At 44.8% G+C, this 14,406-nt stretch overlaps 1 protein-coding gene across 4 annotated transcripts in view; it reads left to right on the top strand.

The window, feature by feature from the left end:
- Positions 1 to 2,170: 2,170 nt before the first annotated feature.
- NXPE3 (neurexophilin and PC-esterase domain family member 3) overlaps positions 2,171 to 14,406 on the top strand; it is a 37,819-nt gene continuing 25,583 nt past the window's right edge. For 2 of the 4 annotated variants that reach the window (XM_059720563.1, XM_059720560.1), the window contains exons 1-4: positions 2,418 to 2,830; positions 4,186 to 4,282; positions 5,008 to 5,181; positions 6,673 to 6,890. In XM_059720563.1, the coding sequence (XP_059576546.1) occupies positions 6,726 to 6,890 (165 nt within the window). In that variant the 5' untranslated portion in view covers positions 2,418 to 2,830; positions 4,186 to 4,282; positions 5,008 to 5,181; positions 6,673 to 6,725. The other 2 variants (XM_059720561.1, XM_059720562.1) reach the window with 2 other exon arrangements.

Here is a 14,406-nt window from a genome sequence, read left to right as displayed (position 1 = left end):
CTGACAGTTTAACTTTCTTGCACTCTCTTGATATGTATTCTTATGGAAATGTCTCACCTAACATCAAGTTGTGCTGTGTTTGTTATCAAAACATGGGTTAATGATTCCTGCCTGTCTGCTTTTGTTCTGCTTCAGTAAACTAAACATACCCGTTACAGAAGACATGTAGGATGTTGATAATAACAGAAATGCTCCGTTGGGGGAGGACACCAGCAATATATTTGTGTGCTTTTTCATTCAGAAGATATGGCTACAGTCAATAATACACTAAGGAAGTTGCTCTTAAGTGCAGATCTTCCCATAAAGCTGGTTTTTTTTTCACTGAATGCTTGCAAAGGGAAAAAAATTGCAACTATTTAGTTGATCTAATAAAAGGTATCAGCTTCAACCTATGAGTTTTGTCTTCCTATGCCCTTTGACTAACACTACTACAACCAATATCCCTTCCAAAAAAAAAAAAGCTCAGCATTTTCCATTATCATAATTTAGAAGAGCTAAGTTTGTACTTTAAAACCTAAATAACTGACCTAGCTTTCAAAATGAATTCACAGGTTGATTCATAGGGCCAAGTTAAAAAAAGTTAGGAAGTGAGTTGTCACATGCTGAACATGCTTGAAAAACCTAGCAGAGACACGAGGACAGAAGTAGAAACAAAGGTTTTAAAATTTGCCCCCTATGTGTGAGTAGAAACACTTGGAAATGTCACCAAAGATGTCCCAAATTAAGTGAGAAAGCACGGAAGACTTCTCCTGCTCCCATATTAAGTGCAAAGCAGTGGGAGGCAGATGGCATTATCTACTTAAAGTGAGTCCTCTTAAATTGTTTATTTACCCTCCAGTGATGTGTCCTTTATTTCCTAGTTGAGGGAATTTCTATTTATCCAACCTTTCTGCCTATAGTGACCTTTGCATATTAGGTTCCCCTTCATATTAGGTTCCTCTCCCTAGCACTAACCCTCACTCATTGCTGCAACTGTATTGCTGCCTTAGCATCCTAAAGGCAGGGGTATGCTCCAAAAAGTCTGTCTGATTCAGTCAGTCTTTAACAGTGATGCTGCACCCTGATGGCATCCTGGGCTGCCTTCAGATCCTTTCAAGGGTGCCACAAAACCTTGGCATCTGCTTAGGTGTGAATCCCAAGAGACCACCCAGAGATTTCAGACCAAGCTAGGTCAGAGGTAGGCAACCCCTGGCACAGGTGCCAAAATGTGGCACTCGAAGGCATTTTGCTTGGTACGCATCCCTCTGGGTGAATGGCAGTGAAGGGGCCGGGGCTGCACAGCAACAAGGATTGGACCCCTCATGGCTCCCCTGCCATATGCACTTGGAATGCCAACATCGTTCAAGTTGAGGTTGTGGGTGTTTTTGGCACTGTGTGCAAAAACATGCCAACCCCTGAGCTAGGCGGGGTCAGAAGCATCCTGCCCTGCTACAGGGTCTTTGACTGGGCAAGTTCTTTACCAGAGAATGGGCTGTTCTTGGTCCAAAACACCAAGGGAAAAATGAGGCTGAAGCTGGTTCCTTAATCCCAGTGCCTCCTTTTGGAAGGAGCGTCAAAAAGTGCGTTAAAGCCTGCTGAGAGAAGCATTTTCTCTACCCCAAAGCATATTTAAGGACTAGGTCAGGTTGCATTCAGCCTTGGGCCGATGATGACCAACACACAAATTAAAAAAGGTCCCATGTGTTCCATGGGTGAAGGTGCTAGTGAAGGGGAGCCTAATATGCAAAGGTCACTAGAGGCAGAAAGGTTGGATAAATCTTTGGATTCAGATAAACCCATCTGTACGCAATTTAAGTTCGTTAGCGATAAGTTAAGGTGCGCAAAAGAGTGCGGATTTTGCCAGAAATGAGAAACAGAGGGCATGAAGGCGGCGGGTTTCATATCACCAGAGTAGCAGGAAACCTGACTGTCCTCTATGCTTGCCACCCTACTGTGGTTTGAAGGAGCAGGATTACGCCCGTGGCCCCAGCTCCTTGATGAAGCCCGACAGGGCACGCGTGGACCTTTTTTAGAACTCAATGCGCCTTTCTGACGAACTCCTCGCTCCGCCGCACGCCTAATTCACTAACAACCCTGGGGGTGGCCCAGAGACGACCGCCAAGAAGCCCCTCCAGCCTCAGGAGAGGCAGCCACGTCGGGGCGAGGGGGTGGAGCAAGGCGCGCCCGGCCCTGCCCCCCGCCCAGGGCTGTGCCCGCCGGCGGGGCTGCGGCTGCGCGACCAGCAGCTCCATCTTGCAGGCGCCAATGACACGGGGCAGGGGCCGGGTGAGTGCGGAGGGGCCGTTCAGCCCCTCGGGCAAGGCTGCGGGGGAGGCGGGGAGGGCTGGACTAGAACTCTGGAGACCCGCTCTTCTGTGACGCCACATCCGGCAGGAGCTGGGCGCCGCCCCGCTGCCAGTGCGACAGGGATGGTACTTGCGGAGGCCGAGCCCCGTGCACCCTCAGAGCAGCTGCACCGCATGCTCCAGGGGGGCGTTTGGAGTTGGGGCCTCAGCCCCTAGCAGGGGCATCGCTGTCTCCCCCTTGTCACCTCTGACACGCGTGTCCCTGCTGGTGTGTGGCCGTGCCTTCCCCGAGTGCGGCTTGCTGCCATCGGACACGGCTTCTCTCTCGCCAGCTTTTCCTCTGGGCCCCTCTCGCACGCGTGTCGTGTGGTTCTCTGCCATTTTGCAGCGCGAAGCTCTCCCGGCGCTTAGTGCTACTGTTCTTTATTTGCAGGCGAGCTGGTGACTGGCCGCAATTCAGAAGAGTTGCAGCCACGGCCGAGGAGCTCCGTCAGCGCAACCTTTTACAGCAGGCATGATGTGTGTTGTACCAATGAGTTGCCGGGGTAAGTGGCTCACCTACACAAGGTTTTTATCTTGGTGGACCTTAGTAGTTACTCAGGCAGATGTTCTTAGGTTAGGTAGGTCTTAGGGAATTTGAAGGGACCGGGATAGCCAGTTTTCAGCCATCCAAAAATGACCCGTTCCAGTTTCCTTGGGTTTCGGCAGCAGGGAGCACCAATACATCGGTATAGTATATAAAGACACCACTGAGCCTTTTCTGCATTGTTTCATGGCTATGCAGTAACTTGAAAAAGGGCAAGCAATAAAGTACTGGTTCCCCTCCTCCCCCTTTTAAAAATGCAGCACTAGAAAATTCAGAATTGAGATGGAACACTAAAAGCATCAACTTATAAGCATACAAAATTATAAACCCCTAACTGTTTGAACTGCTTTGCACTTTGTGTAGCTGTATGTCAAATGCTAAAACATAAGGTTTAATATTGAGGAACTGTAAGAATTCTGGTTACAAGAATAGTTTCTCTTTCATGTGGATCATTACACAGACTGCCAGTGACAGGAAGAGAGCTGAAGATGGCTGGAAATGCTGATCATGTTTATTTATATCAGAATCAGATGGGCACGTTATTTGCAAAGGATGAAATCATAAATGGGTTCTGTAAGTCATCAGAAATGAGTGCCAGCAAAGGGGACCTTTAAACAACACCAGCTTGTGTTCTGGCATTTGCAGATAGATAAATAAATTGGTATGGAGTTGAGAGTTTTTTGAAAAATGTTATAGCAACTATATTCTGTGTTCTTCCATCATAAAGCCTTGGTTACTGTGCATCCACTGGGCTCAGATGGAGCCTTGAAGAACCTCTGCAAATGACTTAAAGAAGCTTTAGCCAGCCCTACAATGTGACATTATATTAAGGTCCAGTATCTGGAGTCCTTAACTTATTAGAAGTGAATGTTCTTTGGTCCATCATCAAGCTGGGGATTTCCTTTTTCCAGTGGGACAATGTCTTGTTTCTACCACTGCTATGATGAAATACATGGGACCTGTTTTAAATTTGTGTTGGTCATCATTGGCCCAAGGCTGAATGCAACCTGACCTAGTCCTTAAATATGCTTTGGGGTAGAGAAAATGCTTCTCTCAGCAGGGTTAAGGTGTTTTTAATGCAGTTTTCTGAAGCTTTTTTCGAGATCAGAATGGTGGTATACATTTCTGGTGTACAGGTACTGGGTAGAACCAAAGATGTATTATAATGTAACCAGAAATCTGTTAGTCCATTTGTTTGGTGGTTATTATATCCATCTAACACTGTCCCAGTCATATCCACATCTGTGTACTTTACCTTTGTATCTCTTAAAAATCCATAGATCCCAAGCAACAGAGTGTGTTTCTTTTGTTTAGAAAAACATGTGAAAGTCTCCTCCAGGAACGTGGCACCATACTTCCTTTCAAGCTAATTTTGAGTCTTGCTTTGATCATGTCTTCAAATTGCTTTCAGGTGAGTGGTATTGGCAATATGGCAAAGGCCAGGGCATGTGTGTGCGGTAGTCTTGCTTAAATGTACAAAGAGAGGTAGTTAATCATGTTAGGCAAGTCGATTAGAAGGCAGGGTATATTTGCACCTTAAAGACTAAATCAGAAAGGTATAGCATAAGCTTTTGTGAGCCTGAGCTCACTTCTTCAGATGCTGTATTCAATCCTGGTTTCCATTTCTTTCAAATAAGATCTTGAATTTCCACTGGCATGTTTGAAGTTATTTAAAAACATTATGGGTCATTTTTTAAATGGATACTTTGCCCTTACCATGATCACTCATCAGTAAAAATATACTAGGTTTAATCTCTCTAATCCATTTGGAAAGCAGTGGAGGTATAAACTATATAATCCTTATAAAGCAATTCCATGTGCAGTCTTTTGTATGATTGAAAAATATTACTGAAATAATCAGATCTTTCATTCGTTGTCAGCCTAATGACATTTAATAAGTAATTGCATTGGTGATATCTTTGCTTTAAATTTATACAGTACTGTTCACTTAAGGTCTTGAACTGCCAGAAAATATACTGTTTGTTATCTCAGCATATCAAAATTATTAGATAACCTTTTGGGTGGTTATGCTAATAAATTTGGATTTAACGTATGTGATAGTAAGAGGATTTTGTCTTCTGACTTCTCTTTCCTTCCACTTGCTTTCTCTTATCTACGTTTTAAATGTCACTACAGCAAAGAATGTATACCTCTATCCAAAAATGAGACTTTCAGGATTGTCCTTGAAGAAAGAAGGAAGATATGAAACTGAGGACATGCCAGATTGCAAGCACAATTTCTCAGAAGTTGTTAAGTCCTTGGCCCAAAGCATCCAGAAACTTTAAGGAGGCTCTGTGCATTTCATAATAGGTAGATGGCTGTGTTGTTTAATTTGAATGAACTATTAATAAAGAAGCATTGATAGTAATGACTACTTAAAGGAACATTTCAGTACATCTTTCTCCGAATGTAATTTTTTTTTATCATCATGGGTTTGCATGGATGAGCACTGTGAGAGTAGCATGTAAAAACTTAATGATGCAGGAAAAACATACTGTATCTACTGCTTCAGAAGTCTTCAGTTAGCTTGTGAGGTTCTGGTATTTGCTGTCTAATTATCAGCTTTTAAAATTGCATTAATGTCTGGAGGCAAAAATATCTAATGTGTAGGAAAACTCACATAGCTTGACTCTGCTCGAGCAGAATTCCAGTTTATTTGAAGGAAGTCTAGACCAAAAAGGGGTTCATGGTTGGAACTGTACTCTTTCTTGGTCATTCTAGCTCAGATTTACAGAACTGATTAGCAATCTGTGGGCATGATTTTCAGAAAGTAATGAATTGTCTGTCCTCTGAAAAATCAGTCCCCCTTTTTAGGTGTCTTTAATTGGGCATCCAGAAATAGCTGGTTACTGCTGAATTTCTTGGGTTGTTTTGCGCTGGGTGATGATTATCAATGTGGAGACTAAATTCTAAATACAATTTTTCTATTTGTAATTACTGATAAGAGATCAAACAATTTTCTTCCATAGGATAATGACCATAAAGCCAGATTTTGACACTTTGTATCAGGGGTTGCCTCCAAACTGAAGAGAATTGCTAAATTTCATAACTGATAGTATTACACCTAAATTGAATAATAATGGACTCTTTTGGGATGTCGGATGCATTTTTTCCCCTTTCCTTCTTGTCACAAAGTTCAGTCATTCCTTTTCTCAAATGCAGCATACTGGGCACATCTACACAAGATGTTTCCTGCAGAGCTGCCTAATTAGCTCCACGGTAAAGTCTCGGGGTCTACATATGTTGCCCCATTAGGCCGCAGGAAACTAATTAACTCTGCTGTAGGTTAGTACTTGTAAACAAGTACTAATCCTTGGCAGCGTTCTTTAGTGCACAGCATTGCATGTGTAGATGCTGGGAAGACTGGCTGTGGCATAAGGGTGCTTCAGTGTGGGGGATGCCTGCTTACTGGCACCACACTGAAGCACCCGTGTGCTCCAGCCACCCCCTCTGCAGAACATTGATCCAGGGCTGCTGCAACCTGGCTTAATGTGCTGCGCCCCCAGGTGCACGTGTATATGTGGTGCCCGGGAGCAGTAAACTCTGGTGAGATATGAGCTGGAGCTTGTTGTGTTCCATTAATTTCACATGTAAATGTGCCCACTGTCTCATATACCTAAAGGCCTGGTGGATGCCAGAGAGGGTAATGAACAAGGTTTAGATTACTTTAGGTGTACCCAATTTCAGTGCTCTCCCTCTAAAGCATCTACTCTTGCCACTGTTGGAGACGGGGAAACTGGGCTATGTGGACTGTTAGTCTGATCCAGTGTGGTACTTGTTATCTTCTTATGTTCTTCATAGGGGGAGACTAATGCAGAAAAATTCAGCTGAAATCTCTGTAATATTGAGTTACAATGACATCAGTGCCTGTTGGCTATGGAAACCATGGCAGCATGTTACATGGGTGGGAAAGACATGAGTGGACAATGTGGCCCAACTTCTGCAGATTCCACGTCTTCTGCATGATGCTGGCAGTATTAGCTGTTGTGGTACTGATTCACAACGTTCATCAGTTAGAGGTAAGTCAATGAGAGAAAAGGTGCTTATGCTTGTGGCTTGCATTAGTTCATGTACAGTTACTGTTTCGTGCTGTGGGTGCACATACTCTTCAGTAATTCTGTTCTATGTGTAGTCTGCACAGAAGTGACAAGCTCTGCTTGCAGATGGCTAGCCTGTAACTTTAAATAACTGATGTCACTTAATTCAATATACAGCTCTAACTGAACTACTTGTATGTGTCACTAAGGCATGCAAGGCAGAGATGGTGGTTTCTCTGTCAGCTCTTCTTGATTTTTTTTTTTTTTTAATCACTTTGCCACAGAGCTCTGTATTGTCATTGCTTCTGTTTTGACTGTTTGTGTGGTATATCTTTCTCACAGATCTGCTTCTTGTTCCTCATGCATCATATGATTTAAAATCAAATTCTTTGGATTTCCAAGGGTGTAGGATTTCCAAAGCGCTTTTGTTAATTCAGTGTCATCCATCTGTTTTGTGGGTCGTGTCCAAAAAGGTGCTAAAATCACACGGTTGGTGTATGTCTGGATTTGTTTTGTTTTCAAAATGCAGTTCCTAAAGGAAAGAGGAGTAGGATGGGGGCTTGGTCCACTTTGCAATTCGCATCTTGTCTTCGCTTATCCTGAGAGGTTTCATAGTATTTGTCAGTTACATCCAGGAGTTCAGTCCATCTTCTGTCCTCCGTTGGTCTATAGGCAGCTATCAGGGTACACTAATTGTAGTAAGTTGATCTGCTACCACACGGGTGTGCATTGCAGAAGCTAGGTACAGGTAGTTCTTGGACTTAGGATACAGTTGGTTCCTGAAAACCATGTTTTAAGTCAAAACATAACTCAGAACCCATTTCCCCATAGGAAACAATGTTATAAATGGGGGATTGGTTCCTGAACCAAGGCCCGATACCCTATTTTCACCAAAAATAACCCAGACTTTTGTACTCGATCAATTATAGATGAGTAATATAGCTACATTAATGTCTTTATATTGTAAATAGCAATCATATTGATTTGGAAGGACTTCTTTGAGGTGACTGCTGGACTTTTTGAAGGGTTTTCGGCTGGAGTCTTCTCAGGAGTCTTGGCTGCAGGTTTTTCTGGAGTCTTGCCTGCTTTCTTAAAGAAAGTGTCCAAGGAAGTTTGGACAGATGTTCTCCAGGGAGATGGGCGATGCAGCGAACTTGTTCGCTGGCATGGCGTTGCATTGGATCAAGCATCATGCAATCAAAACTGAGGTCAGAAAGTTGAAACAGGGTATCAATTTATAAACATTGTAAGTGTGAAACATTGTAACTCAAAACATTGTAAATCAAGAACAGCCTGTATTAATATTTCACTAAATGAAACTGAAGTTCCAAAGAAAGATGATCTTTTGTTAGCTTGATATATAATGAAAAATACTTTAGTGTGCATCCTGCCATAGTAAAAATGTAGCATCTTTCAGGTAACATTAACTGAACAGCATCCTGTAACTATTGAATTTTTATTTTGCTTTTATTTTAGAGGGTATATGTTTATTTGGTTCTGTATCGGGAAATTTGGTGTGTCATGCACATTTTCCTCCCCTCCCTTCTCCCACAAATCCCTAAATGTTGGAGTATTTTTTATCATGTCTGTGAAAATCAAACAGTAGTAAAATATTTTTACAAATATGTTATCTTTGCAAGTGAAAATACATGAATCAAGATTGTCTTTTAGCAAAGATGTTTTCAAATTCTCAAGCTTCTCAGACTTTCGTCTCCCATTGTTCTATGTTGTTCAGAGCTAGTCTTTACTAGGTGGGCACCCTCTTTACAGATATTTTGACGCCTGTATTTGCAAATTGAGAACAAGCTTTTCCTCTTGAACTCATATAGATACCATTGTGCTATATTAAGGTTCACTGCATTTAGCATGCAGTGGTATACTTACCAAGGGTTCCTACAGGTTGACACAACTTCTGGTGATTTGTATTAAAGGCAGATCTAATGCTTGTTTGGGAAATAAGCTAATAGATACTACCTTTAATTTAGAGATCCCTAAATTAGTTTTTGAATGTACCTTTTGGAACACTGTATGAGACTGCGTAGGACATAAAAGATCTCACTTTCTCCATCTCCCCCCTTCCCCTTATGCTATTATGTACCAAATGAGAAGCTGGCATCATCACTGACTTTACCCCTACTTTTCCCAAGATAGATTTCATGCCTGTCTCAGCCTCCAGACCGTGTTGTTCAGGGTAGTGTTGAGGTATCTGAATTAGCTATCAGCAAGCCAGCAGAGTTCCATGCAGGCTAATCGCACTGTTTCTAAACTAAGTTTCAAGTTGCTGAGGCTGTGATCCTTGTGGTCCCTGAGTTAGTCTGTTTATAGCAAGTGCAGGTACCTTTTACCGTGCTGTACTGCAAACATGCCCTAACACTAACCACATTGTGGTGTTTATTCTTGGGTACTAATGCTAACTCTTTTTCTTCCTTCTTGCTGTGTCTTAATTTTTGTTTGTGGTAGGGTATTGGAGGAACAGTACTTGTATTTATTTCTTGCAACTCATTCTATTTTTCATTGGTTGTTGTATAAATATGTGCACTGTATATAGTTTGACAGATCCCTTGTAGACAAATGGAAGTTGAGGGTTATGCTGTTTTATATAACCATAAACGTATCCAGTGCTCACAAACCCAGCCAAAAATGTGTTGCTGTTTAAATCTTTAGAATACCACAATCAATATTTAGCAGTTCTAACTCCTTTTTCTTGTCCTTCACTTCTCTAAATGCACCTGCTGAAGCATTTTTTTTTCCGTAGGTATAGCTTCCCAGTCAGTTTATTTTGATGCTCTTCAGAATAATTGTAATTGGAACATAATTGCAGTTCAAAAGCAGCCTCCATTGTGTTTGGTTGCTATTTAAAATACATAGGCAGATGAAGGCAACTTCCTGTTTTCTTGAATACCCTAGTGATAAAAAGCACCAGTTTTCTTTAGCTGGCTGTTTAGCTTTGATTGATTGAATTATCTAGCTGCCCATTTTGCTTTTTGAGGAGCTGCCTGCTGCCTTGCTGTTTAAGGCATAGTTGCTCCCATCTTGAGCACCGCATTATAGCAATGGATCAAGGTGCAGTTCTTGTGGATAGAACAGCGTAAAAGGAAATGCTTAGTAGTCTGCAGAGTACCAGGTTGCTATCTGAGACTTGTAATGCTTACATAAGCATTTGCATGTATGCTATCGCAAATTGTACTTGGAACAAGAGACGCTTCAGATTGCTTTTGAAAACATCCTTTGGTACATGACTTTTTGCAGAAATCCTGTTTCTTATCTAAAGAAATCACAGATTCACTGAAGTTTAGGGCTGGAAGGGACCTCATGAGATCATTGAGTCCAGCTCAAAGTTGGCAGCTATGGTGAATTTTGAGGTGGCTGTAACCCACCCCATAGCCCCACCTCCCCCCCCAGTGCTGTTGCCACCCAGCCCCCACTTCCAGGAAGACTCCATAGCCCACAGTGGGCAATCTGCCCTGGACCTGCACACAAATCCAGGGGGGCACATGCCCCCCCTGCCTCCCCTGGGGGTACGCATAGTGGTGGGGAGCTATCCCCCACCCCTCTGTGGCCCCTAGATGAGCTGCTTGTGACTCCATTCCACACCCTGCCCCAGCCCCACTCCCTCCCTCACCACGAGGGCCTCAATTTCCCCCTGCCCCTTCTCTCCCCAACAACCTGTCCCCTCCCACAGACTTGTCAGCTGGACGCTGCTCTCCAAGGTGCTGGGCTACGCTCTTGGCCACACGCATGCTGCAGCTGTGCAAATGCACATGGCATTTATAGGTGACATTATCAGCTACACCAGCCAAAAAAAAAAGCCAATTGCTGAGAATGTCAATTTTCTGTTTATCATTGCTAATCTGATATGCACCGATTCATAGATTCATAGATGTTAGGGTCGGAAGGGACCTCAATAGATCATCGAGTCCGACCCCCTGCATAATCAGGAAAGAGTGCTGGGTCTAGATGACCCCAGCTAGATACTCATCTAACCTCCTCTTGAAGACCCCCAGGGTAGGGGAGAGCACCACCTCTCTTGGGAGCCCGTTCCAGACCTTGGCCACTCGAACTGTGAAGAAGTTCTTCCTAATGTCCAATCTAAATCTGCTGTCTGCTAGCTTGTGGCCATTATTTCTTGTAACCCCCGGGGGGCGCCTTGGTGAATAAATACTCACCAATTCCCTTCTGTGCCCCCGTGATGAACTTATAGGCAGCCACAAGGTTGCCTCTCAACCTTCTCTTGCGGAGGCTGAAAAGATCCAGTTTCTCCAGTCTCTCCTCGTAGGGCTTGGTCTGCAGGCCCTTGACCATACGAGTTGCCCTTCGCTGTACCCTCTCCAGGTTATCCGCATCCTTCTTGAAGTGTGGCGCCCAGAATTGCACGCAGTACTCCAACTGCGGTCTGACCAGCGTCCGATAGAGGGGAAGTATCACCTCCTTGGACCTATTCGTCATGCATCTGCTGATGCACGATAAAGTGCCATTGGCTTTTCTGATGGCTTCGTCACACTGCCGGCTCATGTTCATCTTGGAGTCCACTAGGACTCCAAGATCCCTTTCCACCTCTGTGCCACCCAGCAGGTCATTCCCTAGGCTGTAGGTGTGCTGGACATTTTTCCTCCCTAGGTGCAGCACTTTGCATTTCTCCTTGTTGAACTGCATCCTGTTGTTTTCTGCCCACTTGTCCAACCTATCCAGGTCTGCCTGCAGCTGTTCCCTGCCCTCCGGCGTGTCCACTTCTCCCCATAGCTTTGTGTCATCTGCAAACTTGGACAGAGTACATTTCACTCCCTCGTCCAAGTCGCTGATGAAGACATTAAAGAGTATCGGTCCAAGGACCGAGCCCTGCGGGACCCCACTGCCCACGCCTTTCCAGGTTGAGACCGACCCATCTACCACGACTCTTTGGGTGCGACCCTCTAGCCAATTCACCACCCACAGGACTGTGTAGTCATCCACGTCACAGCCTCTTAACTTGTTCACCAGTATGGGGTGGGATACCGTATCGAAGGCCTTTCTGAAGTCTAAGTATACGACATCCACCCCTCCTCCTGTGTCCAGGCGTTTCGTAACCTGGTCATAGAAAGAGACTAGGTTGGTCAGGCACGATCTGCCCGCCACAAACCCGTGCTGGTTTCCCCTCAGCATAATCTGCCCTGCCGGGCTCTCACAAATGTGAGCCTTGATAATTTTTTCAAAGACTTTACCAAGGATGGAGGTGAGACTGACTGGCCTATAGTTGCCCGGGTCCTCCTTCCTCCCCTTTTTGAAAATGGGGACCACGTTAGCCCTTTTCCAGTCCTCCAGGACTTGGCCCGTGCGCCACAAGCGTTCGAATATTCCCGCCAGTGGCTCTGCAATGATGTCGGCCAGTGCCTTCAGCACCCTCGGATGGAGCCCATCCGGGCCTGCCGACTTAAAGGCATCCAGTTCTTCCAAATGACTCTGCACCACCTCAGGATCTATGTATGGAAGTCTGGCGCCTTGCTGCTGCCTCTCTACAACCCCAGTGAAAGACTTGTCGTGCCCCTCACTTAGGAACACTGAGGCAAAGAACTCGTTGAGGAGTTCAGCCTTGTCCCCCCTATCTGTTACCAATTGTTTCTGCCCATTTAGCAGCGGTCCTATTCCTCCCTGGGCCTTCCTTTTACTCCCAATATATCTAAAAAACAATTTCTTGTTGTCTTTTACTTGGGTTGCCATCCTCAGCTCCATGGTAGCTTTGGCCCGCCTAACTGCCTCCCTACAAGCACGAGCAGAGGAGGTATATTCATCTTTAGTGATCTCACCCTGTTTCCACTTTTTATGTGCTCCCCTTTTGGCCCTTAGGCTGCCCTGGATTTCTCTGGTCAGCCATGGAAGCCTTCTGGCCCCTTTCCCTTTTTTGCCTCGCTCGGGGATCGTCTTGCTTTATGCCCGAAAGATCGTTTCCTTTAGGCACAGCCACCCTTCTTGGGCTCCCATCCCATCAAAACTCCTACTCTGCAGTGCTTCCTTTACTAATCGCCTGAGTGCATTGAGATCAGCTTTCCTTAAGTCTAGCACTTTCACCCTACTAGTTACCTTACCCACTCGCCGTCTTATGTTGAATTCTATTATAAGGTGATCACTGTCTCCCAAATGGCTACCGATCTGGAGGTCCCCTATCATGTCATCTCCTGTTGCCAATACCAGATCCAGTATGGCATTCCCCCTAGTGGGACCATGCGCCTCCTGTGTCAGGTGGAGGTCCTGTATACAGGTTAGAAACCTGCGTGAGCGATGGGACCTTGCTGTCTGCGTCTCCCAGCAGATGTCCGGGTAGTTTAGGTCCCCCATGACTACCGCCTCTTTAGCTTTTATGGTCTCCGAGAGTTGCCTCAGGAGCCCCGCATCTATTTCTTCCCCTTGGTGTGGGGGTCTGTAGCAGACCCCTACCACCAAATCCCTTTCTCCTTGCCCCCCATGTAGCCTAACCCACAATCCTTCTACTTCCTCAACCTCGGATTCTGTCTTGATGAGGGTTGATGTATATTGCTCACTGACATAAAGTGCAACCCCCCCCCCCCCCCCTTTCTTCCCCAACCTGTCCTTTCTATACAATCTATAGCCCTCAATATGTACCGCCCAGTCATGGGATGAATCCCACCAGGTCTCTGTTAGCCCCACTAAGTCATAGGTGTTTAGTGCAAGCAGGAGCGCTAATTCATCCTGCTTGTTCCCCATGCTCCTAGCATTAGTATATAGGCACTAGAGCCCTGCGACTGGTGCCTTTGCTGCCCCCCCGCTCCGAGTCCCAAGGGGCCCATTGTTTCTTACCTTCTTGTTTCTTACCTGTTCTGTAGTGTTGGTCTCCCCATGGCTTTCAGGTTCCCAATGCTCTCTTTCTTCAGGCTGGGCTGTCCTTGTGGGTGCCACATGGTTTGGTGGTCCACAGCTTCCCCTGCGGATATATCGGATATATCCGTGTACCTCTAGTCTTTGACATTTAGGATAAGTAAGCACCTGAAGTGACCTGTCCCTGTCTAACTAGAGAACAAATAAGCATAAAATAGAATATGAGATGCAAATAAGATGACTGACCTTTTGGTGTCTGATGTACACAGTTCTGTATACTGTGTTCAGCCGATACGGCTGGTTAATAATTGGCCATTGGTATCAGCCAAATAATCTTTCTTCTCTGTTTAATGGGAATGCAGTACTTTTAGGGCAGGACCTAGGGTTCTAATCTCTCCACATTTACTCAAAATTGATGTCTGTCATCTGGATCATTTCCAGTGCTGTTGCAGCTATATCGCTATTACAGTGATATATGCTGGTTTGCAGCCACTGGCTGCTGCAGATGTGATAAGTCATTCTAAGAATTATAGCTGAATCAGGGTAGTGGGCACTAGAGGAGCACTGAAGGTCCATCTCTTCCAAAGCATTTGGCATTTAGTAGGTTCTTTTCTGTTTATCAGCCTTTTTTTTCCGACTAAGGGTAAGCTTTCAATACAGGTTACCCACTTTTACTTCAGACTCCTCAGTT

This window comes from Alligator mississippiensis, chromosome 1 (assembly GCF_030867095.1).
Source record: "Alligator mississippiensis isolate rAllMis1 chromosome 1, rAllMis1, whole genome shotgun sequence".
NCBI classification, from domain to species: domain Eukaryota; kingdom Metazoa; phylum Chordata; order Crocodylia; family Alligatoridae; genus Alligator; species Alligator mississippiensis.
Note: the sequence above shows the minus strand (reverse complement) of the source record. Positions and strands in the feature narration are given on the sequence as shown.